Raw genomic sequence first — 26,581 nt, 5'->3', positions numbered from 1 at the left:
CAGAGCCATAGAGGACAAAAAGAGCTTTCACTGCTCAATGATGGGCAACCAGAAGCTCTGTCTCCTGTTGCTCTTAGGCGCCTGCACCTTTGCACGTAAGTAAAACTCATTAGAAAAATCATACAAGCCATGTGGTGTAATTGTTTTAATGATGAATCTTACATTATTCCAAATATTCTTATATTATAAATAAATCACAAACTTGTAACAAATACACAAATATACAGAAAATAATTGGTTTAACACTGAGTTAATAGACTAGAATGTAAATAAAGGAATTACATTGAAGAAACAAGTACAAGTTTAGTGACTGTTTAATAAAGGGTCACAATTGAAATGCGTGTTCATGCTATGTTAGGGATTTCATATACATTTGTGTGGCATGTGTAATAATTATATATGCTGACTTTATATTAATTCAAGATGAAATCATTTGTCATTTTTTAAAAAAAAACTTTGGTGTTACTGTTCAATGTATTTCTGTTTACTGAAAGCCAAAGCAATGAGGCATCAACAAACTTTTAATTTAAAAACATATTTAAAAAAAGATGAATACTGTACTGTATTTATGACAATTAAACAAATGCATATATATATATATATATATATATATATATATATATATATATATATATATATATATGAGTTTAACTTTTGATTTTCCAATTTTGTTTTTAAAGAACAAGGAGATGATAGCACAGAAGATCAAGGTTCAAGCTGTTTAAGTAAGTTTTAATGTGAAGCGATACATTGAATATCAAGATTCAAACAGATTGGATGACTGATAAACCAGTTTAAGAACTAATTCAGTACTTCATACCAAATCTGTACAAGATCTTGTTTTCTTAGATCATTTATAACTCAGGAAAAGCAGATTTGTTGACTCAGGAACTGGCAGCACGATGTGTCCATCAGTCAGGGTTCAAAGTTTCTATGTACAAATGATGATTTGGAACTGAAGTTGTTTACGATGGAGAAACCTTGGAGTTTTTCAAATCAAGGCGCTCCCTTCTGGAAGCAGAGGGTACAACATTTAACTGTATAAACCATAAGTACATATGAAACAAAGGTAATCATTTCAGAAAGTTTCACAGCAACATAGCTAAATCTTGAGAACAGCTATTGGCCAACCAATGCTCTCTAATGTTGGTACTATTAATTTGTGAATGACTAACTCAGTGTCATCAATCTTGTGACAAAAAACATAATTATTTTAAACATTTTTTATTTCTTATTTTGAAATCACATTATATTACAACGTGTTTTCTTTGTTGTGTTTTTACATAGAAGAAGAATCCAGATTCAAGCACTTTAGAAAATATATATACCGGTATGAAGCGGAAAGTCTCAATGGTGTGGCTGGTACTGCAACCTTGAAGAACAGCCCCAAAGTCACCTGTACAGTAAGTTTCAATGCAATGCCTATCATTTTTAACATTTCTTTAGGGATGCTCCAAATAGCATTAATTACAGAACATTTAAACGGAACATACACATATGTGAATGCTGAGCAGCAGGAGATTCATTTAAAATACCAATACAAAATTGAAATAACTGAGGAAAGTCCAACTGGCCTAAAAGTGGCGAAAATTATGAAACTGATACAGATTTAGTAAAATAATTAAAACCATACATACAATGAATAACTGTTAAAAACTATAGTCTGGACGTCACCGGTTCGAGTCCAGGCTATTCCACAGCCGACCGTGGACGGGAGCCCCCAGGGGGCGGCGCACAATTGGCCGAGCGTCGCCCGGGGGGGGGGGAGGAGGGAGGGACGATGGGTTAGGTCGGCCAGGGTGTCCTCGGCTCACCGCACACCAGCGACCCCTGTAGTCTGGCCGGGCGCCTGCAGGATTGCCTGTTAGCCCGAGAGCTGCGTTGTCCTCCAATGCTGTAGCTCTTGGGTGGCTGCATGGTGAGTCCGCAGTGTGAAAAAAAGCGGTCGGCTGACGGCACACGCTTCGGAGGACAGTGTGTGTTCGTCTTCACCCTCCCGAGTCAGCGCAGGGGTGGTAGCGGTGAGCTGAGCTTAAAAAATAATTGGCCATTCTAAATTGGGAGAAAATAATAAAAAATAATTGGCAACGACTAAATTTATAAAAAATAAATAAATTAAAAAAAAAAAAAAACACTTTGCACAAAAGCAAACACTCTGTAAATCTGCCCATCAAAAAAGATGATAGCAATGAAGACGCAACAACTGTGATTCAGTTTCTTATAGTTAGTAAGACCCATCTGAAGTATGTTGTACAGTTCAGTGCACTGCTGCGGTGAAAACATTCAAATATACATGTATAAGTCATGTTATTTTTTTTTCTCCCTGTACTCCTGTAGGCTGAGCTGGAAGTCCCTCAGTCATGCAGTTTTATCCTGCATACAAGCGATTGCTCGCTGAGTGAAGTCATCGACTCACAAAGCCAGCTGATCTATAGGCCTGCACCCAACACTGAAGAGTTCAAGGCTGCCATGGCCAAGTAAGAGCTGTTCACTCGGGCCAGGGGAGCCTTATTTAAAACAACAAGAGAGGAAACTTTTTTTTTTTTTGTATTCAAAATACATTCTCACTCTGATATTTCTGGAACTATTTTACATTTTAAAGTCTTTTTTTTAGTGCATTTATTTAACAAAAACATTTTGGTTAAAATTGGTTTTCTTTTGCACTCTTTTGAGTAATTCAAGGTTGATACATTGTTTTGAATTTTGTGGCACCACAAAAGCTAAAAATACATTCGGTAAACATTCCAACTTTTGATCTTATACTTGCATAAGACATGTATTATTATTATTATTATTATTATTATTATTATTATTATTATTATTATTATAGTAGTAGTAGCAGTAGTGTTAAGAACATAAGAAAGTTTACAAACGAGAGGAGGCCAATTGGCCCATCTTGCTTGTTTGGTTGTTAGTAGCTTATTGATCCCAGAATCTCATCAAGCAGCTTCTTGAAGGATCCTAGGGTGTCAGCTTCAACAACATTAAACATGTTGTTGCTGTTGTGGATATCACAGTAAAGGACAGTAAACAACAATTTTGGAATTTAAAGCTGTTGGTTAATACAAAAAAAATGATAATAATAATAATAAGCTCATGTTTTTTGGACCTGAATTTAAAAGTTTGAAACAAGAGTTTATCCTTCAGCCCTGGTGGATAATTATACATATATTGGGAAGGGGTTGGATCTATTGCTGAAGTTTGATTTGCATATTTTAACTAATCTCAAAGAAAATAGCTGAAAAACTTGGTTTTATTTTTTGACAGCGAAAACACTTTACTCTCCAAAGTGGATATCTTATTATTAAGAGCTGTATTTTTCCCTGGTTTTATACTTGTACATGCCTCTGCTGAGCAAATAAAGAAAACTGGAAAAAGCAGACAGATTTGCATTAGAATGACACCCTCAAACCCATCACTGCCAGTTACTGTTTCTTTAAATTTAAGTTTCTTTAAATTGAATGTCACTGAATTGTAGAAAACAATTACACTGGATAATTTTTGTGTGTAAAACTGTAATAGGTTTGTTGCCAGATTATCTAGTCTTGCACTTATCAAGTGCCTTGGGGAAGGTCCTGCGTTGACCAATCAGTATTTAGTTATAGTGCCCTTATGGCATGGAATAGTCTGGACCAGAGTATTCAGGATATGACAGTGCATCAGATAAATAACACAAATGTATCATTTAAAAGTAGAACGATGACTAAGATCACATTTATTTTAATGAGGAGGTTCCAAGAATTAATGATGTGTAAATGTTTCTGATAGTAGATTGAATGTATGATATTGTCTTTTAGAGCAGTGGTTCTCAAACTTTTTGGACCTAGCCCCCCTTCCTCTTGTCTGTGGTACTTGACGGCTCCCCTGCTGTTGTGTTTTTGGGCTTTCAGCGATACCGAATTTCTAAAAGTGACGGGTTTCATTTGCAGAAAATTGTATTTTGAGAAGTGAAAGGTGTGTTTAGTATGCAGGTGATGTTTCAGATGTAGTCTATGTTTGTGATACTGAAAGTTTCAATTTGATAGTATATATGTCAGAATGTTTTTATATATATATATATATATATATATATATATATATAAAACAAGAAGTCCTTCATTTTAGTACTTTGCTCCATAATGCAGTTATATGACTAACTTTCTATGCAAATGTCAACTGCACTCATTGCGTTACATGCACTCGAGTATATTATAAAATGGTGACGCAGGGAAAGAGTTACAGTATGCTAGAGGGTCAAGACAGAGGACTACAAAGAAGTTAACAGTGATTAATTGACAGCCATAATTCAAATACATGTTTACTTAATGGAATCTGTCTGCTAAAACTGCATCTATAAATTATTTTAACGTTTTGATTTGTTTATAGACTTTGCGATACATGCACAGTGGGTGTCTCCAGTAATAGTTGTATCGACAATAACATTCAACCATTTTGTTACAGACTTTCTAACAAGTCTAACACAAACATTTTGGCTGTTAATTAAACCCTTGGAAAAAAAAGAACACATAAACGCTTAACATAAAAAGAACAGTACTACCACAGTAGCAGGCACAGTTTCATCAATTCCAGATTTTTTAAATCCATTGATGAAAATGTCCGGTCTACTTTTAATTTTTTCAAGCAAATTGGCCTCATCACTGCCATTCTCATATCCACTTTGACATCTGACACATTAGTTCTCTCGTCCAGTGCTTTAACCTGTTCTGTATACCTGTCTGCCAGAGGGCAGACTCGCTACAAGCACTGTATCAACCCTTTGATTGGTGGAAGTATTATTGACGATCCAATCAAAACCGCCAATGAAGCTAAAATAAATTATCCGCCCATTATAAGGTATAGGTTAAGATGTGCGCTGTAATAAAAAAAAAAAAAAAAACTGAACCTTCTAATGCCCCCCCCCCCACCAGGATACAGTCTGTGACCCCCAGTTTGAGAACCAATGTTTTAGAGTGATGTTGTTTTTAATGATGTGAAATTACTGCTGTCTGTTTCTGGTCATCTTGCCAGGACACACTTGTAAATGAGGCCTCGATATCAATGGGTTTTTTCCTGGTTAAAGAATGAATAAATAAATACAAATGCAGTAAATGCTGTTATTTGCATTGTTCTTTATCAGCATACACATTAAAACGTTTTTTTGTTGCTTTGTCCAGGAATGTTCTGAAATTCAGCATTCAGGGTGGAGATCATGTCTCCCTATACCCAGATAGCGGTGAGCCAGAAAACATCCTCAACATGAAGAGAGGCATCATCACAGCCCTCATGGCACCTATGGAATCTGACGAAAATATAAAGACCATTCCCATGGTGAGTGCTACATAAATGTTATCTCGGTGCAAAACAGTAAGCAACAAAAAAAGTGAGTTATGGTCTAAATCTAATTATTACCATATGTACCAAGGTAAATGGAACCATCCATTTGGCTTAGAATGATATGTATTTATAATCAGAGGTGTTTTGGTGGTTTTGAGTTCCAAAGGACAATTTTTGCACCCCACAAATTCTAAATTCTAAATTGGGAGAAACTTTGCATTATAAAGAAAAGGCAGTTAGTCCATTCCTGTGCTGTGTTTTTCAGGATACTGTGTACGGCAAGTGTGACAGTGAACTGACTGTGAACACCAGAAAAGCAGATACTAGTGCCACTGACATCACAGTCACCAGGGACCTCGTCAAATGTCAGAGCTTCGATCCAATGAGAGGCTATGTCAGCCCCTTAGCTCTAATCACAGGAATGGTAAGTCTGCTAAATTAATCTTAATTTAAAATAGCAAGCACTTAATACAGTGTCATTTTACATACTGTACATACATTCTACCTTTATAAAAGTTTCCCATAGTAAAAGCATAGCAGAGGGTAATAAAGCATAGTGAAAGCAAGGTAAAGCATGGGTTAGCATTGTAAAGAATAGCGAGTTATGGCAAAGCATATAATTAAACATGGCAAACCAGGGTAAACTATGGTAAATGCATAGTATAACCATGGGGAAAGCATAATAAAACTGCACAAACATTGTGGTAAGCTTTTATAAAGGTACATAAGTAAAATCTTTCAAGAGAAGATAGAGATGAGCTCCTGCCCAATGCGATATAAAACATTAAAGACACCCATCAGATATAAGACGGTGCTTTCTGATTGCAGAACACGCCACTGTCAACCCTGATCAGCAGCAGCCAGTCCTGCAAGTATGTTCTGGACAGCAAAAGGAGACATGTGACTGATGCTACCTGTACTGAAAAACATGTCTTCCTGCCTTTCTCACAAAAGTAAGTTTTGTTTCTAATAATTTGTTCCTTGAACAACACATTTAAATAAATTCCAGCCTGTGTATGCACTGTGTTCCTTATATATATATATATATATATGTTTTTTTTGGTTTTTTTTTCAAAATCAGCGAAGAGTATGGAATCATGTCCCAGGTGAAACAGACTCTTACATTTGTGAATGTAGTCAAGACCAACAACAGATATTTTGATCAAGGTAAGCCAAAAAAAAACCAGATACTAGACAGACAAATGCTAGACAGAGCCCGACGCCAGTTTCTCAAATGCCAGCCCTATTTACCTATGGGCTATATAAACGTATCATTTGTGTTGTTTGAATCCTCTTGAAATGATATACTGTAGAAGAGAAGGGGAGGACTGAAACTGAATGCCAGTCTGCACCTTAAACAATTGTCTTGTTTCTTAGATGAATCTGCTGCAAAGCCTCTCACTATGGATTATGCAGAGGACAAGTCCCCCATTCAGACCAAAGAAGCCGTTCTGGAAGCTCTCAGAGCCCTGCAAGAACTGCCTGGGACCCAGCAGGGCCAGCAAAGAGCCAGTCTTTTTCATAAACTTGTTAACGAGCTGAGGCGCATGAACAACAAGACTCTGGGTGAAATGGTACCCGATATGGCTAAAATATCAAGGTACTACTCAACAGATTACCCCGCTTACAGTACACTAACTTAACGGACCCTGATAACAATGCTTTGACTTCATTTGATTTACTGATTTTGTCATTTAAAAAAATAAATAAATAAAATCCCAATTTTGTGGGTGTTCTTAGTTTCATTAACATATTTTACAGTTGCAATATTGTAAATGATATGACTTTCTAATGTGAGTGACAGGGATGTTGTCAAAAACTTGATAAAAACTCTAACCAGTTGTTCTTTTATTTTTTCAATGTTCCCAGTTCTATCACATTACAAGCCCTCCCCCAGTGCGGTACTCCTGAGTGCATTAGCGCTGTCCTTCAGGTTCTGAGATTCATCAAGGCCCCCACTCCTGTGGTGGATGCAGTGACTTACTCCCTGGGGCTCCTGCCCTCACCCTGCCACAAGCGAGTCCGTGAGACACTCACCATGGCTCAATACCAGCAGAGCAGGGCAACACTGTACGCCCTCAGTCACACAGTGAGAAAGTAAGTGCGTGGATGCAGGTTTTGAATACAGTTTATCAGACCTCTTTGTTGAAAATTTTAGAGATTTCAACAGTGGGACCTGATTTCCTTAGCTTTGATGCAAATGTAAAAGATATACAATTTATGTTGTGTATATACTGTGTATAAAAATATAGAATCCTGTAATTTCTAGTTGTGACATTAACAACCATGTTTACCATTAATATAAATAAGAAAATAAAAGTACAGCTAAGGGACAGTAGAATAGGTTGAGCTGTTTGTGATTGCATGAATCCACCACCAGGTGTCAGCCTAATCCAAGAGTGATGACTTACAATATTAAGTGCTTACATTATGTGGGACAGTTACTGTATTGTTGTCATCTTTCATTTTCTTTTGTTTAAATATTTATGTATTAAAACATTGTACTTCATCTTTATAGGTTCTATGACATGGAAGATCTTGTAACCCCTGAAGTCACAGATGTGGCCCAGTTCATGGCCTCTCTGCTGGGAAGTGACTGCTCTGGCAATGAGGATCACATTTACCTGACTCTGAAGGTCTCTATCACGTTGATTTGCCATGTACTGTACTGTACTCTAAGCCTTGGACTCTAGTTGGACAAAATTATCTGATGATTTTAATTGCTGTTTACTTACAGGCTATTGGGAATATGGGAAAAGCAATGGAGGACGCAAACCCCAACCTGAAATCCACAGTCCTGAAGTGTGTGCAGCAGCCGTCAGCTTCTCTCGCAGTTCAGCAGGCTGCTATTCAGGCTTTCAGGCAGATGACAATTACAGATGAGGTACGTTAATTTATGACATTTTTAGATAACAGTCTAAATGATACATTGTGTGAGGCGACATTAGCAGTGGCAGATGTGCTCAGTGTACCAGGATTGAAAAGCAGGGACTTTGCAAACATCCCCTTGTTTTATTCCTATCAGGTCCGCAGCATACTTCTTCGGGTCTTCCAGGAGAACAACGGGAAGGTTCAGAAGCGTGTGGCTGCATACCTGATGCTTATGAAAAAACCCTCCCAGTCTGACCTCAGCAAAGTCATCAAGGCCCTGCTGAAGGAGAAAAATGAGTCACAAGTCAAGAGCTTTGTTGCCTCCCACATCGCCAACATTCTGGAATCCGAGGAGCCCTCCGTCCAAGAGTAAGCCAACAAATCCTTTAACTATATGAACTACAAGGCACACACACACACATATTGCTTCTATCCACACAGGATTTTCACACTTTAAACTATGGTAAGTAGCTGTCCATAAATGTTGAATGAGGGCTAAATATGAAGATGATTAGAATGTCCCAAGAACACATAGGGAATCATGTTTTTATACATAATTATATTTGAATAACTGACACTTAGCAAAGATAATATCTCCTTGTCCTTCTACACAGCCTGAAGAGAAAAGTGGAGGAAGCCCTTAAAGGTAATCAGTTGCCAGATGCCATGGACTTCAGAAAGTTCTCACGAAACTATCATGTTTCACACACCATCCCTGACAATATATTTGGATTTGAACCCCTGACAACTACAGTGGGAGGAAACATGATTTTTGATCCTACTGGCTACATGCCAAGAGAGGCAATGCTGCAGACCACACTGCAAGCCTTTGGAAACACAATTGATATGTTTGAGGTAAAAAAAAAAAAAAAGTATAATAAAAGTATGTACATCTGTCTGTTTAACCATTATTACCACTATTACCATTTTGTGATATTTCATTTTGCAGTGATACTAATCTGTATACCATTAATTAAAATAAATAATCTTTAAATACCCTATTTTAATCATACAACATTTTGTCATCTTTTCTTGCAGTTTGGTTTGGATGGGAATGGTTTTGAACCATCTCTGGATGCCCTGTTTGGAGAGAAGGGCTTTTTCCCTGACAGTGCATTGAAGGCCATGTATTGGGTAAATAACAAACTGCCAGAGAGCATCAATGAAGTTCTCAAAAACTGGTTTGGTCACAACAAGGATGGAAGAGCAAAAAGAGAGGTACATTCAATGACTAGTGCATGCATTTCAGTATGTTAAAGGCCCAGTACATGTATTACTGTCTACACTGTCTTCTCTCAATTTCCTAGCTAAACCATATTTTTTAATACCCTACAGATTCCTGAGGATATCATCAAAGAAATCACTTATAATGCTAAGAAGCTGATGAAGGACCTAAAATCCCAGGACTCCCCCGAGGCCGCCGCTTACCTGAGAATTCTGGGAGCTGAGCTTGGATACCTGAAAACGAGTGATTTCAAGACAGTGGCTGAGATGATCATGAACTTTGGCAAAGAGCTGCAAGGCCTTCCTATTCAGGTACTGAAACTGAGAAGCATTTTACTGATTCATAGTTAATCTGACAATGAAACAACAGATGCTGTCTGTAAAAGTGAAAGTGTAAATTTGTTTTGTGCAATTCTTTTAGGTTGTTAAAGCGGTTACATCTGGCACAGACATGGACCTGTTTGCTCACTACATATTCATGGACAACGAGTTCTCCCTCCCCACTGGAGCGGGCTTCCCCCTGAAGTTCTCCTTGTCTGGAGTGTTTACTCCTGGAGCCAAGGCAGGTCTGAAGATTGATCCAAAGACGGTAAATGTTTAATGCCTGTACTTTTCCTAGCATGTAAGCTCCCAGCATCTGTGGCTGGATTAACGAAACAAATCATTAACTTTTCATCAAAGTTACAATCACCTCCGTAATTTCTTTCCACATTGGATAGCATTTGACATTTACAGGTGATTGTGATGTAGAAATAGTGGGAGGTGTTTACATTTTCATTTCTTTATATATATATATATATATATATATATATATATATATATATATATATATATATATATATATATATATATATATATATAACATTATAACTTCCCCCACAGAAACAACTGACTTTTAGACCATCGCTTGCTGTGGAATTTATAACTCAAATGGGCGTCCAAATCCCAGAATTTACCACAAATGGAATCCAGATGCATACCAACATCTATCATGAGTCTGGTGTCAATGCCAAAGTATCAATAAAGGGACAGCAGGTGAAACTGAGCATCCCAGCACCACAGGGACCAACCCAGCTTTTCAGCATCAGGTATGATTAATTTACTACTCTATGTGCATTTGATTAAAAAATACATTTTACCTGTGTGAATCTGCAAACTTCAATATACAGTTCTGTATGCCCTCCTTCAGATTAAAATAGTTCCAAAAAATATTTGCTAGGACGAGTTTCGGAACAACATTGTAAGCTTAGTTTTAATGCATTTTTTTCATTTTTGTAATTATAGCAACAAATTGCTGTCTGTGTCCTCCGGTCAAACTGACATAGTGCCCCCTATCGTTGAGAGCCGGACTAACACGATAACCTGCAACCCTATGTTCCCTGGCCTGCAGTACTGCACAACTGTACGCTACTCTAATGCTAGCATGACAGATGCTGCTCCGTACTACCCCCTCACTGGAGAAACAAGGTTGGTATCAGCATTATGACTGTACAGTGCATTTAGTAGACTGAATAACTTTTAGCTGCAAATTCAGCTAAAAATGTAGAGCTTAAAAAAAGAGACAACATGGAATGGCCATTTCACTTTACGGTTAAGAAGCCAGCGCCTTCACTCTACATTACTTACTATGATTTATTTGATTTAAAAATATATTTTATTTAGTCTCAAATATATCCAAAAAAGCAAATGACAATGGATAAATGTATGGAGCTGATCTAGCTTTTTGCTGTTGCTTGTCTGCCGATATACCCCAGTGGAAATGGACTACAGATTTGATTAATTCAAATTAAACCACTTCTGTAGCCATTGTGGTGCTATAAGCCAATATTAATGAATGATACAATAATGTTACTATCCTTACTATAGCATTTGAATTATAGTGATGTATCCTTATGGTGAGTTTTAAAAAGTGGCAACTAACATAACCTTTTAAAAAGCTACTAAAAAAGCTAATTTTTCAATGTAATGATAATTATAATAATTCAAAATCCTATTACCCTAGATTTGCATTTGAGATCCAGCCTACAGGAGAGGTAACAGAATACTCAGCAACAATTGCTTATGAATTGCTGAAAGAGGATCGTGACAAAGTAGACACTGTGAAGCTCACTGTTCAGGCTGAAGGTAAGCTTCTTTATCTGTTTGTCGATTAAGACTGGTGAATACTTATATTTATATTGAAATCAATAGATACAGTATAAAGCAGTGCGATTTGATAAACTTGACAGTTGTGATTAACGGTAAAACTTGTATTCTTCTAAAGGGTCTCAAGGTTCTGAAGCCATGGCTACCATGAAGTATAACAGAAACAAGATGACTTTTAGCAGTGACCTTCAGATCCCAGATTATGATGTTCAAGTTGGGATTAATGTAGGAGTCAAGGATGAAGGCATGTTTAAGGGCAAGAAAACATATGGTCTTAATATTGGTGTCTCAAACAAGAATGTACCTGAACTGGCCCTGCTTGGCAGAGTAAGGTAAATGTTCTCCACTCTCAGCTGATTTCAGAATTTGTTTTACTTACAATTGGCCAAAACAGTAGATTTTAGCATATTTTAGTTGGCAACTCTGAATGCTAGAATGTCTTTCTTCAAAGTGGTTTTTAACACGAGATGAATGCCAACGTTGTATTGATTTATTTGATCTTTTTTCAATCCAATGGGTTTAGCACAGATTTAGAATGGGAACTTGACCAATTTGATGGAGAAATGAATTTCTTATATATAATTATTTGCAGATTTGAAGGAATGAAAGAGGGACACATTTCAGTCCAACTCACAATCCCTCGTATTAATGTTGATGGTAAGACCATTGCGACCGTTAATGTTGCCAATGGATTAACAGTGCAGCTTGATGCAACTGCCAACATTCCAGAGTCATCTTCCACACAGCGGGTCATCTTTAGATATGGTATGGTATTTTTTGTTATTATTAATAAAAAGGGATACAAAGCAGAAAATAATAAAATTAATGTCATTTTTTTATAAATTAGTATCATTTTTTGTAGATTTATCACACCTTAATTGTGTTTCTTCTCTGAAATATTTATTTGTTTAGATAATAATAAGGCTGAACTTGAAATGAAGTCAGACATACACGCTGATCTAAAGAAGCTACTTCCAGACTTCAGCCATTACCAGAATTCTATACAAAAGTATAAAGATGACATCCTGGACCAGAAGGTGGCTAAGACTGACATGAAACTCCGTCACATTGTCTCCAAATCCATTGAGGTGAGAACAAGAGACTTGCAATTGATGTGCACCCTCTTTACATATTAGTTTTGCCCAAATAAATCTCCTGTGTGACTCATACTTTCAGAAAAAGGCTATCATTTAAAATTTCTTGGTGGATGGTGGTTCCAGCTGACTTTCACCACATAGAACATTTCACCATAACATAATAATACAGATGCTGCCTTTACCATAATAGGCCAGTAGTCTGGTTTCTCAGATTCAAATTTGGCATGTATGTTTTCAATGCTTGTATTGTTGCCATGTTGATAGTTGAATCTCTTTTTTATAGGCAGGAAACATTTGGCTGAATAATCTTCCATATGCTGAAAATCTGAGAAACAAACAAAGCCTCCCAGAACTGACCTTGCCTTCAATTCCAGAGAAACTGTACTTGAAAACGTAAGACAATAATTATTCATAATACTCATATATTGGGGCGCACCTATACCTGAAGAGAACAATATATTTTGTATAGATTATTTATTTATTTATTTATTTTTACAGTGACAGCTTGATCAGGTACCAGTTTAACAAGAACAAACTGACCTTTGAGGTCGACCTTCCACTAGGAGGAAAAACTTCACAAGAGCTGAATTTTCCAAATACATTCTACACGCCGCCCTTGGTTTTTCCAGAAGTAGGAATCAACGTGCCTTCCAAAGAGTTCAGCATTCCCTCCTTCACTATCCCCAAGACCCAAGAGATCAGTCTTCCACTCCTTGGTGTTGCAGAATTATCAGCTAAACTCACCAGCAACTATTACAACTGGACAGCCTCCTTCATTGGTGGAAACAACACTCAAGACAATGTGCCTGTAACACGCTTTATAGCTAAATACCAAGTCAAAGCTGAGGCCCCAGTTGATCTCCTCTCTTACAATGTGGAAGGTAACCTTTTTTCCTTTTTTTGTTTTTAATTAATGTTCTCTGTAATTCTATTGAATAAATAACTATGAGGTGGAATTTCAAAGTTGTTTGTTCCAGTGCACAAACTGTACCATACCTTCGGAAAAAGAAATAAAACAATTGTGTAACTATCAGTATAGTTACTATCGGAGTAACTTCAGTGATGGTAGGAGCCTGTAAATTTACCTTATCTGTTCATTAAGTTTAATTTATGAACGTAACCAGGTATATTTTCTTTCAGATTGTTTTTCTGCTAATATTGCACAGAAGCAAACAGATTTTATGAAACTAAATATTTTCATAAATATTGAGGCATATAAACATTACTAAAAATGCTAAATGTAATTGTTTTGATCAGTTTGCACATGTGTAGCTAACATGTGCTTTGTTTTTTTGCAGTTACAATTCATTTATCTTACATTTTATTCTCTATGCATGTTAGGTGTACTTTATGTATATCAGCTAATTCCATATATGTCACGAATAACAAATACTGACCTAGCTACATGCGTACGCAGTAAGTGGTCCAAATATCAATTAATTTGAATCTGTAATTTAAGGAAGCAGAAGGAGGAATTCAGTACGTGTACAAATAGTAAATTTAAGATAACTTCTAATGTATTGTTTGTTCCTTCATAGGTACTGGATTAATGACTTCAGATGCACATGGTGTGGTTACTACTTCTGTGAATGGATCCCTCCAGCACAGCTTACTTGAAGCATCTGTTAGTTACAGTGACTATGCTAACTTTGAAGATCTCAGCTCAAGAGCCAACTATCACTTTGGTGCTTCAAGTGTTCTTGGTGTCACCACATCTCTGTCCTATTCTTTGCAGAGTAAGGTTAATGAGATAGGATTTAAACTCGAAGACACTCTTGGCGGCTATCTGGCAGTAGGACCACTATACGGCAACTACACTTCCAGTACAACATACAGTTTTAATAAAGATCAGCTTGAGAGAAGAGTGCAATCATCTACAAAGCTGGATTCATCTTTCCTAGAGGCTAGTAACAGAATAACTGGCAGTTATGTCAATGAAGTACTATCAATTATTTCATACACTGATGTTCACAGTGGTGCGTTAGTTCATGTTGGTGAAATAAGCTACAAGGATGGCGTGCTGAATCTGAAATCTGATGCTAATGGAAGGCATCAAAGTATATCAGCCCTTAACAAAATTGAAATTTCACTGTCTGGCCAATTAGCAACAATGAGAGTTGAATCTCAAGCTCAGCATTTAAGAAACAGAGTGTTTGCTCTTATTTCTGGTTCCCTGAATGGTCGAGGTCTTGAATTAAATGCTGATGGTACCATCAATGTTGCAGAAAGCCGTGGAGCCCACAAGGCTACCCTGACAATCAATCCAAATGGCTTGGCCACCAGTGCAACGACTAGTCTTCAGTGCAGTGCAGTGACATTCTCGAATGTATTTAATGGTGGAATTGACACATCTGGAGCCACACTTAGCCTTGTTACAAAAGGAAGTGACATCAAGAACACTGCTGAGCTCACTGTAGATGGCAAAGTAGGATCATCTGAAGTATCTTTAAACAGTGTGTATAAGGGCAATATTATGGATGCAAACAGCAGAAACCGATTGAACTTTAAAGTAAATAAGGAAGGACTGGCATTTTCAAACAACATGATGGGATCCTACAACAAAATCAAGGCAGAGCACACAAATACCTTGAACATCGCTCTGTGGTCTCTAGCCTTCAGTTCAAAAACAGACAACCTGCTGGGTGCAGGTAACTCTTACAAGCATGACTTTAAGTTTGACTTGAAACCTTTCATCATTTCACTGAGCCTGAACAACGATCTCAAGTTCCTTGGTGTTGATTTCACCAATGAGGGCAAACTTAAGCTTGAACCTTTCCACCTCAACCTGAATGGAAATATGAGAGGAGCGTACGGAAAAGACCAAGAGTTGAAACACACATATACAATTAATTATGCTGAACTTGCAGGTACTGTGGAGTGTAGCACCACTGGCAGAGTTTGGGGAGCACAGGTTGACAATGCTGTCAAACTGGAGGTTGCAGCACTTTCTTCTAAATTCCATAGTGACACCAAACTCAGTTGTAAATCCCTCCGCTTTGATAACGTGGTCCGTACTCTTGTAAAGCCATTCAAGGTTTCTGTTGAAGCTGTTACCAATGGTGATGGAAGTCTAAACTTATATGGGACCCACAGCGGGCAGATGTATAGCAAATTCCTAATGAAAGCTGAACCACTGGCTGTTACTTACTTACATGATTACAGAGGATCAACAACCCATCACCTGGAAACTGGAGGACCTGCTTCCACACTCCTGGATAACAAGTTAAATGGACTGGTTACTCCATCTGAGCAGTCAAGTACATGGAAGCTTAAAACTCAGCTAAACAAAAATACCTACACCCAAGACGTAATTGCCTACAACAAGGCAGAGAAGATTGGCATTGAGCTTGCTGGTCACATACTCACAGATATATTGCCCATTTTTGCAAGCTCCGGTAGATCAGCTCGAGATGTTTCTGGTCAGCTCCAGGAGTTTAGCATTTCTGGCTTTCTTAAATATGATAAGAACAAAGATCTTCATATCATTGAACTGCCTTTTGTAGAAAGCCTGCCTGCAGTGATTGAGCAAATAAAAGCTAACATGGTAAATGCTCTGGAGTCTCTGCAAAAGTATCTAAAAAGTCTAAAACTGAATGATTTAGTGCGCAAATACAAGGCTTCTCTAGATAAACTACCTCAACAGGTGAATGATTACATGAAGAGATTGGACTTGGAAAACAAAGTTAACAATGCTAAAAAACAGTTGATGGCCTTTACTAAAGATTATACTGTCACCCTAGAAGACCTGGAGAGATATTTGGAGAGAGTGAAAGAATTATGTCAAGAAGCTCTAACTGATCTGCAAGAACAACTAAACAAACTTGAGATGACACTTAAAGCTTATGACCCGATTGAATGGAAACAAGCTATCGAGAAACTGATCAGTACAATTGTAAAAACACTGAAGACAATTGACCAGCAGTATGAGATCACTAGAACTGCCATGAGTACCATTAGCGTCATGCAGGATATAATTCAAAAGTATGATCTAAACAAACTGAAAGACAGCAGTACAGCTTGGCTTCAGAATCTCGATGAAAAGTATCAAATAAAAGCAGAGCTCCAAAAGGCATTAGACAAGCTGAAAGAACTGATTCAGAGCTTTGATGTGCAGAAGATTGCAGAAGACCTTATAGACCGTATTAAATCAGTCAATATTGAAGATGCTATAAATACTCTAAAGACTTCATTCCCTACAGATGAAATAAGCAGAGTTATGGAGACCATCAAAGATGTGGTTCTGAATTGGATAGAAGAATATGAAGTTACTGAAAAGATCAACAGTGCATATGCAAAGCTGCAAGAATTACTTGTTAAATATGAAATGGACAAAAAGGTACAGGTTCTCATGGATAAGGCTGCACTGCTTGTTCAGCAGTACAAAGTAAAAGAAACTGTGCAATCAGCTGTAAATGTTCTGAAAAGCATTGATGTGAAGTCATATGTTGATACAATGCAACAGTCTCTGGATGATGTGATTAAGCAACTGAAAGCACAAGACTACAAGCAAATAATTGAGCAGCTGAATGCATATATTGATATGCTTCTTCAAAAAATCAAATCTTTCGACTACAATACATTTGTTGATGAAACAAACAAAAACATTGCTGACATGACAAAATATGTAAATGCTCAGATCAAAGATCTTGAGATACCACAAAAAATGGAGTCTGCAAAGCAATACATAAGAGATGTTCAAACTGCAGCTATGTCCTATTTGGAACAGTTGAAAGATACCAGACTTGCAGAAGTGATTACATGGTGCAAAGACTTAATGGATTCAACAGCCCTAACTGAAGTTAAAAAAAGGATACAGGAAAATCTTGAGGATCTGAGAAACAGGATTAGCACAATGGACATTCAGAAAGAAGTTAAACTGTATTTGCAGCGGGCTAGTAACTTTTACAATAGTTTTGTCAACTTCATGATAGATCAGTGGAACAATGCATACAAGAACATCAGTACCCTAGCTGAACAATATGACATAAAAAGTGCTGTTGACAGGCTAAAGAAAGCTGTTGAAGAAGGAGTTACATTTCCTGAAAGCATCATTGGCACAGTTAGAATCCCTGCATTTGAGTTAAGCCTGAATGCACTGAAGAAGGCAGAGTTTCAAACACCTGAGTTTACAGTACCATTAACAGATCTGCATGTCCCTTCTGTCAAAATTAACCTGAAAAAGTTGCAAGAAATCAGCATTCCAACCCGGTATACAGTTCCACAGTTTACTGTTCTGGATATCTACACCATTCCATCATATACCATTGATTTTGAGGAAATTAAAAAAGCCATTATTAGAGCAGTTGATCGTATCAGAAATTTTCAAATGGAATTACCAGAACCAGATGTCTATTTCAGAGAACTGAGAATAGCATACCTGTCTGACCTGCCTGATCTTACATTTCCTGAGGTAAAGCTTTCAGAAATCAGTTTTCCTCAAATCAGAATTCCAAAACTCAACAATAAGAACTTACAATTCCCAGAGCTTCAGATTCCTGAATTCCATCTGCCACGCATACCTCATGAAGTGAGTGTTCCCACTTTTGGCAAACTCTATGGTGAGTTTAAAATAAAATCTCCTTACTACACACTTAAAACAACAGCTGAAGTCCGAAATGCTACTGCTAGCCAGATGAATCCTGAGATTACGGCCAGTGTTACCTCCGAAGCCACATCTACTGTAGATTATCTTGCCTTTACTTTAGATGCCACTGCCCGTCTCAAAGCACCGGAAATGAAGAGTCTGCATCTAATTGAGAACATTAAGTTCAACCACAAGGCTTTTTCACTTGACCACAACAGTGAATTAATTTTCTCAGGCAAGTCAGTATTGGGAACTGCAGTAACAACAGCAAAGGCCACGACTGAAGCTTACAATGCAGAAGCAGTGAATAACCTGCGTGTCTCGTTACAGCGTGGAGTTTCAGTCACAATGCATACAAAGTACAATCACAACCTAAACATCCCAGAAGCAGATATATCAAGCCAGACAACCCTGGAGCAAAATGTTAATACTCGTTTAGAGTCAGGAACTGTGTCAGTGACTGTTTCAACCACAGGGAACGGAAAGTGGTCAGTTCCTGACTACTCTGATGAAGGCATGCACAAAAGCGATCTTGAGTTCACCATCAATTTCAATACTGCAAAACTTACATTCACTGGTCAAACCAACAGCAAGTTTTTGAAAATGAAACAGACCATAGCCTTAGAATCTGTCATCCTGAATCACATAAATGTTGATATCCGAGCTGAAACAGAGACTCCCTTTGTTAAAAGTAGTGTTTTGGTTCTGAATGGTAAGGCTCAAGTGTCAGATATGAAAATAGAACTAGAAGCAACCCACAATGCAGTACTTGTTGGAAGAGTTAGTGGAAAAATCACAAATTCAGTTGGCTTTTCAGTGAAGCCATTTGAAATTTCTCTAATTGTCAATAATGATGGGAATACAAAGATTAGTTTACCCTTAAAACTCACTGGTAAAATTGACCTTAAGAACAACTATGTACTGACCCTTAATTCAAAAGTTCAGCTATTTAGCTGGGTGGCTGGAGCAAGATTTAACCAGTACAAATATTCCCATAATGTTAATCTAGGCAACAGCGACGACAACATTTCAATTAATCTGGCAATGAATGGTGAAGCAAACCTTGAGTTTTTGAATACCCCTGTTACAATTCCTGAAATTAAAATCCCTTATACTTCAATGAAAACCCGATTAGTTAAAGATGTTTCCCTATGGCAGGATACTGGCCTTAAGAATCTCCTACTGACACCCCGGCAGTCCTTTGACTTGACATTCAAGGTTCAGTATCAAAAGAACAAGGACATGCATTCGTACGCAGTAAATTTAGAGCCAGTATACAATTCAATAAATTATTACGTCATTGAAACATTCAATCAGAACTTTGAGGTTGGCAGAGATAAGGTAGTTACCCTACTGACAAACTCTTACAACAAAGCCAAAGAACAATATAGAAAACTTAAAATAGACACTTCGGTCAACAAGATGCCAAAAACATTCAGAATTCCAGGGTACACAGTCCCTCTGTTAAACATTGAAGTTTCTCCATTCATCGCTGAATTGCCAGCATTCGGTTTTGTTATACCCAAGGAAGTTAGTACACCTGGATTCACTGTACCAATGATTGGCTTTTCAATGCCATCCTATACCCTTGTCCTTCCCTCTTTGGAACTCCCTGTACTTCATGTACCTGCCACCCTCCAGAAGTTAACACTACCCAAGTTTAAAGTGCCCCGAACACAAGATACAATCCTGGTTCCTGCTATGGGCAACATAACATATGATTTTGCATTCAAATCAGCTGTGATCACACTGAATGCCAACGCAGGAGTATACAATCAGTCTGACATTACAGCTCGCTTCAGTGCTGCTGCTTCTTCTGTATTTGACGTTCTGAGCTTCAAACTCGATGGCACAACAAGCCTGACAAGGCAGAGAGGTCTTAAATTGGCCACAGCCTTATCCCTAAGCCACCAAAATGTTGAGGGAGCCCACGACAGTACAGTGAGCCTCACAAAGAGATTCATAGATGCCTCTGTAACTACAACTTCCAAAGTGAAATTGCCAGGTCTTAACCTTGAATTTAAGCAAGAACTTAAAGGGAATAGTAAGTCTAAGCCAAATGTAGCTTCAAAGATTAATCTTAAATATAATTTCAAAGTTCCCCAAATTGATACCAGTGGCAAAGGAACAGTTGACCATACTCTTACCCTAGAAGGACTGACCTCATATTTCTCTTTGGACACCACAACTAAAGGAAATATTGAAGGAATCTTCTTAACCACAAAAACATTTTCTGGAAAAATCAATAATGAAGCAAGTACCTACCTTAATTCCAATGGCATTCGATCAACCATAAAGACCAATGCAAATTCCAAAGTAGATTCTAAGAAGAGTAAAATCTGGAATTTTGACCTAAATGAGAACCTTGCCTTGGAGGCATCCCCATTCCGTCTATACACAATGTGGAATCATACTGGAAGCAATGAAGTTATCATCAGCTCTTTCAATACCAAAGGAAACCAAGCAGTCAAAGCAATTCTTGAACTGGTTCCAACAAGTATGAAAGCTGATCTTCAGCTAGTGGTCTCTCAGCCAAGTAGCCTTGTTGAGGAAGCCAGCATTCATCATACCGTATCTGTAAACATTAACTCTGAAAATCAGAAGGTAGGCTGGAATGGCAAAGAACAATTCATGTCAAATATTCTTGCCCATGAGTTGCTGGTCTCAAATGATGACTCTGAGGTGCGCTTTGATGTTACTGGGTCCGTGCAGGGACATGTCTCTTTCCTTAAAGACATTACACTACCAATTTATAAGAAGAGCATTTGGAATATCCTGAGGTTTGATTTAACTACCAGTGAAGACAAGCTGCAATACCTGAATGGTTCTACTACCATTGTTTACACTAAGAACAAAGATGGTTATTTCTTCCCTCTGCCTATAAATGTCCTGGCTGATGGTGTTACAATCAATATACCAGAAGTAACTCTGCAGATCCCAAAATGGTTAAAAAATCTTCCACGCAAAATTCGAGAAATCGACATTCCAATTGAGAATTTCAAAATCCCAGAAAGAGTGTCAGTCCCTTCAGTTATAGTAACACCAGCTTTCAAAGTTCCCTTAACCACTCTTCAAGTGCCATCATATACCATTGACTTTAAGAAGATTAAAATTCCAAAAAAGATCAGTTCACTTTCATTTGATCTGACTCTTCCTCATTTGCCCAAAGTGAAATTTCCCCAAGTGGATATTGCTGCTCAGTACCTCAATTCCGTGAAATCCAAACTACCCCAATTTTCAGTAGCTGTTCCTGATTTTAAAATTATCATCACGTCATTCACCCTTCCAAAAACATTCACAGTTGGCAGCCATGTCATCGAAATGGATAAAGTGGTAAATCAAATTGCCAATTTTGATCTTCCCACAATCACAATTCCAGAGCAAAAAATAGAGATTCCGGAAATATCAGTATCCCTCCCAGCTGGACTTTTTATTCCTGTTTTTGGAGCTCTCTCTACCACTGTTAAAGTTGCATCACCAATATACAACATGTCATGGACCACAAGCCTTGAAAACAAAACTTCATCCATGGTCTCTTCAGTCAAGTCCACCTGCAGTTCCACTATGGTGTTTCTGGAATATGACCTGGAAGGTAAGATTTAATAATCAACAATACATTCTTTTTTTATATATACATAATATGTCATTCAGTAATATACTGCAGATTAACTGCATTAACTCTTCTCAAATTGGAAAACAATTTGCATGGCTGTGATATTTTAATAATAGAGCTTATACTATGCAAAATATTAGTAATTGATTGGCTAGACAGTTGGCCTTTATGTTTGTCTGGTTTTGTAGAAGAACATGTAGGTTATTTGTACCCATTTTTAAATAAACACATTCTTTATGCAATATAGCAAGTGCAACCACCAGTTACCAGGATGGAGCTTTCAAACTTGATGGAAAATGCACTTTATCCCACAATGACCTGAGCATTGAGTGGCGCCATGCATATAATCTCAAGAACCAAAGGTAAATGTATTATTGTATTTAATTTTAGATTTGTTATTTAGCATATAGACTAATTTTATTTAGTAAAATATTATCATGATTGTCTGATGTTATGTTATATTGTAGGCTAATAATCTATTTAGAGATAGAAAACAGTATTTAAAACATGTAACATGCCTTTCCAAGAATCTTTTAATAATTTTTTCTTGTTTTTTTCTGTTTTAGAATGAAACGCCAAGCACTTCCAGACCCAAGGTAAACATCAAATTTGAATTAACCCTAGATTTATCATTCAGACTATATGCAAAGCCATAGAGCCATTACATTTCCTATTTAATGTTAGTAACAAATGTTGCAGGGAAATAATAACATTATTTGGTAAGCAATTTATTCTTTTATTTTTAACGACTATGCTTTTTAACCTTTGAGTCTGTTATTCTCAGTGCTTCATGTTCCCCCATATAAGGTATTTTTTTTTTAATTGCTGCTGAATTTTAATAGGTCTTTAGTCATTAATGCACTTATTTTATTTTATTTTTTAAATTTAGTAATCACCAATTATTTTATTATTTTCTCCCAATTTGGCATATCCAATTATTTTTAGGCTCAGCTCACTGCTACCACTCCCGCGCTGGGATGGCCAGCCAGGCGATCCGGGAGTGCAAAGCAGCGTTGCACCCAGACTCTGTCAGGTATCTTGAGGGAGTTCTCAGGACCGGGGAGCCACCTTCCCCCCCTACCCCCTGCTCTCCGGTCCTGCTGATCGAACCCAAGGCGCAAGACCCCCCTCGGCCTCCCCTCGAGAACAACCTGAGCAGGATCTAGCAGTTCTCCTCGACCCCCCTCCGATCGGCGTCGAGGAGGACCCTGTACGCGATGACGCTCCACACCCTCCACTTCCCAGCCCTCGTCTCCCGCTGAGACACCACTTGGCGGGAGCCCCTCTGACCCCAGGAGGGCGAGAGTCCCCAGTGGGAGGCCCTATACTCCCTGCTGGTCCCCAGAGGAGTTGGGGACTTGGGATGGAGGGTCCTGCATGGAGCGCTCGCATCAGGAGAGATCCTGCGTCACTTTACCGACTCGGACGCCGCATGCTCTTTTAAGTCACATTTATTTTTCGTGCGCCAGGCTGCAGCCGTTTTTCCTGCTGCTCAGGAATCTGCTGATGCAGTTCTGGCTGCATTTTTCACCCACCCTCCTCATTTTCGGGTACCCTGTTCGAGGCTCCACCAGGAAGAGGGACCTCCTCGTGAATCTGCTCCTGGCTCTTGCTAAACTAGCCATTTACAAGACCAGGAAGCGTAAGATGATCGGGGAGGGTCTCTTTGACTGTGGGGCCATATTCAGGGCCCTTGTCCGATCCCGGGTTCATTTAGAGCACGCCCACGCGGTGTCCGCTGGCAACATGACCTCTTTTGTCGACCAGTGGGCTCTAGGGGGCGTGCTCTGTACCACCTCCCCTTTGGTTTTGCATATTTAATTTACAGTCCTTTTGACCGGTTTTCAGTTAAATTAGTTAGGGTATGTCTTTTTTAGCACCCTAAAACGTACCTTAAATAGGACCACTCCCGCCACTCCCGCGCTGAATCAGGAGCGGTGAAGATGAACACACACTGTCTTCCGAAGCGTGTGCCGTCTGCCGACTGCTTTTTTTCACACTGCAGACTCACCGTGTAGCCACCTCAGACCTACAGCGCCGGAGGACAAAGCAGCTCTGGGCAGCTTAAAGGCAAGCCCGCAGGCGCCCGGTCAGACTGTGCGGTGAGCCAAGGACACCCTGGCTGACCTGAGCCCCCACCCCCCCCCCCAGGCGGTGCTCTGCCAATTGTGCACCGCCCCCTGGGAGTGCCCATCTACGGTTGGCGATAGAATAGACTGGACTCGAACCGGTGACCTCCAGGCTATAAGGCGCATCCTGCACTCCACTCCAGATGCGCCACTCAGAAGCCACCAAATAATGCTCTTTTTATTGCTTTTCAGACCGAAGCACCATTTGTTAAATGTTGACATCACCAGCCCAACTTTTGCCGATGTCAGCATACGCTATGCAGCAGGCATGGATGTCATCACTGCTTCAGTTTCTTCTCCATCAGCTGGATTCCTTGGCCTTCTTCTGGAAAAAACAGGCCCTGAACGTATTCATGGAAAACTGTACAGCCGTTACCCAGTAAGTAGCGATTTCAATTTTCTATTTCTGTACATTTTTATGCATTGATTTATTTCTTTAGGACATTTTGCTGTTTTACTCTTTCAGAATGAAGTTACATCATAGATATACTACCCTAGTATAACTGTTAAATAATTTGAGTGTCCGAGAATAAATAAAAATTAACACAGACAGTGCATATAGTGCATATACAGTGCATATAATATATTGGATCTTTTTACTGGTCTGCTATTAAAGCAGTCTGTTTTTATCTTTTCTAAATATGAAGTGTTGAACAAGTTGTTTTTAGGAAAATTTACATTATGTGTTTATATTTTTTTATTTAACAGTCCACTCCTCAAAATGACGTAGACCTTCTAGATGCTGTAGTGTCTGTGAAGAACCCTGAACAGCTCCATATAGAAGCCTTTTGGAATCGTGATGGCCCTTATTTTATGCTGGAAGGCCTGAACCAAAGAATTCCAAAAATGGTTTCTGCTGTGTACAGCTGCATCAACAAATACCACCATCAGCATTTTGGAATGGACATCAACAGGTTGTCTCAGATGCTGAAAGACAACATTCAGAACTACATTGAGACGGTCTATAGAGAAACCTCCAAGAAGATCGACGAGCTTGACAGAGGTCTTCACAACATGGTTAAATATGCTTCTTTGAAATATGACCAAATGAAGGATAAGACCAAGATCATCTATAAAAGGGCAGCTGACAACATGGCCAAAGTAGACCTTCAGGACTTGAGCAGCAAGTTTTTCGATGCCTCTATTGACTTAATAAGAGAGTACCAGAAGAAGATTAATGACCTGCTTGATGCAACCATTAAATTCTTAAGGGTAACTAAGTTCCAGTTGCCTGGGTTTAATCATAGGCATACTGGACAAGAGCTCTTTAACAAGGCTGCAGATTCTGCATCAGTAATTATTGACAAGTTCCTGCAGCAAGTAAAAAATGTCCTGCAGCACTATACAGATGCTTTGATTAAGTATATCAATGATATGGAGATTAAGATCCCTGGCACTGACACAATCCTGCAAGGCAAATATGTTCTAGATAGTATTAAAGACTACTTAAGAAAAGTCCAGAATGAAGTTGTAGAAGCAGTAAAAAGCCTTCGGAAAGTCAACCTTGAAAAAAGTCTTCAGAAATTGAAAGATTTTTTTCAGACCTCATTCATGCGAGTTGAGGAGGTGATCAAAGCCCTGAAGACTAAGAATCTCGAAGAAATTAAAGTCCAAGTCCAGGGAATGTACAATGATGCCATCAATTCACCTTTGACAGCACAAATTAAATATGCTCTAGATCATGTGGTAGATTCTGCGACTCGCTTCTATGAATTTACACAAACTTGCCTCAAGTACATTGTGGAAGAGCTGGAGAAGACCAGTCGTTATGTGAAGTCACTCCGGGAAGAGTACTTGGATGCTAACATGGTTGGGTGGACGGTTAAATACTATGAAATTGAAGAGAAGATGATTGAGCTGGTGAAGAGTTGTGCAGAGTATGTGAAAGAAAACGGACCCAAATACATTGAGCAAGTCATAGCATATGTCACCCAATTGACAGAGCTGGTTGGTAAGCATTTAAACTATGCCAAGGACCTGCTCACTGATGCAGATGAAAGAGGAATGAAAACGATTTCAGAGCTGTCAAATAAAGCACAGGCACAGATTCATGAATGGTCTACTCTTGCCAAAAACGTAGCCACTGAATACAGAGACCACGCCCAAGTTAAATTGCAAGAGGCATATGGCAATCTGTCACTTGATAAATTGACCTCAGAAGTAAAGCGACTCTTTGACATCATCATGCAACAATACTCTGCATATTACCAAGCTATTTTGGAGATTCTTAAGGAGCTAAAAAATAACATCCAGCCATATATCCAATACCGTGATGAAAAGCTTCAACTTGACGTTCCACTTCCTTTCCTTTGGGAATCTTTTGACGAATTGCCCAAGCGCAAGGAGCGATGAGCCCATTAAATACAACCATCTAAAAGGGAGGGCAAATACTAACCATGAAAAGCTGTTTCAGAACAAAAAGGACATTTTATTATTATCTCATAATTTTTTTCCTTGCTATATTTAAAGGTGTTATGTGATTAGTATTTAGTGCCACATCGTGTAAAACCTGTAATGTTTTTCTTTTGTAAATGAAGTATTATAATCATTTTGGGTTTTGTTAAAGCCTTTCTTAACATGCAAATAAACAGAGATTCTTTATTAA

At 38.4% G+C, this 26,581-nt stretch overlaps 1 protein-coding gene across 1 annotated transcript; it reads left to right on the top strand.

The window, feature by feature from the left end:
* LOC117402544 (apolipoprotein B-100-like) lies at positions 1–26,581 on the top strand. The gene is made up of 30 exons (XM_034003788.3): positions 1–95; positions 681–725; positions 1,288–1,403; positions 2,338–2,477; positions 5,154–5,307; positions 5,579–5,737; positions 6,142–6,266; positions 6,395–6,480; positions 6,691–6,913; positions 7,183–7,410; positions 7,832–7,949; positions 8,051–8,197; positions 8,339–8,553; positions 8,799–9,039; positions 9,223–9,402; positions 9,520–9,720; positions 9,830–9,997; positions 10,291–10,496; positions 10,693–10,875; positions 11,411–11,532; positions 11,672–11,885; positions 12,146–12,318; positions 12,466–12,641; positions 12,934–13,043; positions 13,149–13,531; positions 14,189–21,826; positions 22,095–22,209; positions 22,414–22,443; positions 24,169–24,355; positions 24,685–26,581. The coding sequence occupies exons 1-30, from the start codon at positions 38–40 to the stop codon at positions 26,326–26,328; spliced, it is 13,785 nt and encodes a 4,594-aa protein (XP_033859679.3). The 5' UTR covers positions 1–37; the 3' UTR covers positions 26,329–26,581.

The sequence above is a fragment of the Acipenser ruthenus genome, chromosome 5, assembly GCF_902713425.1.
Source record: "Acipenser ruthenus chromosome 5, fAciRut3.2 maternal haplotype, whole genome shotgun sequence".
NCBI lineage: Eukaryota > Metazoa > Chordata > Actinopteri > Acipenseriformes > Acipenseridae > Acipenser > Acipenser ruthenus.
The sequence above is the reverse complement of the archived record's forward strand: the minus strand, read 5'-3'. Positions and strand labels throughout refer to the sequence as shown.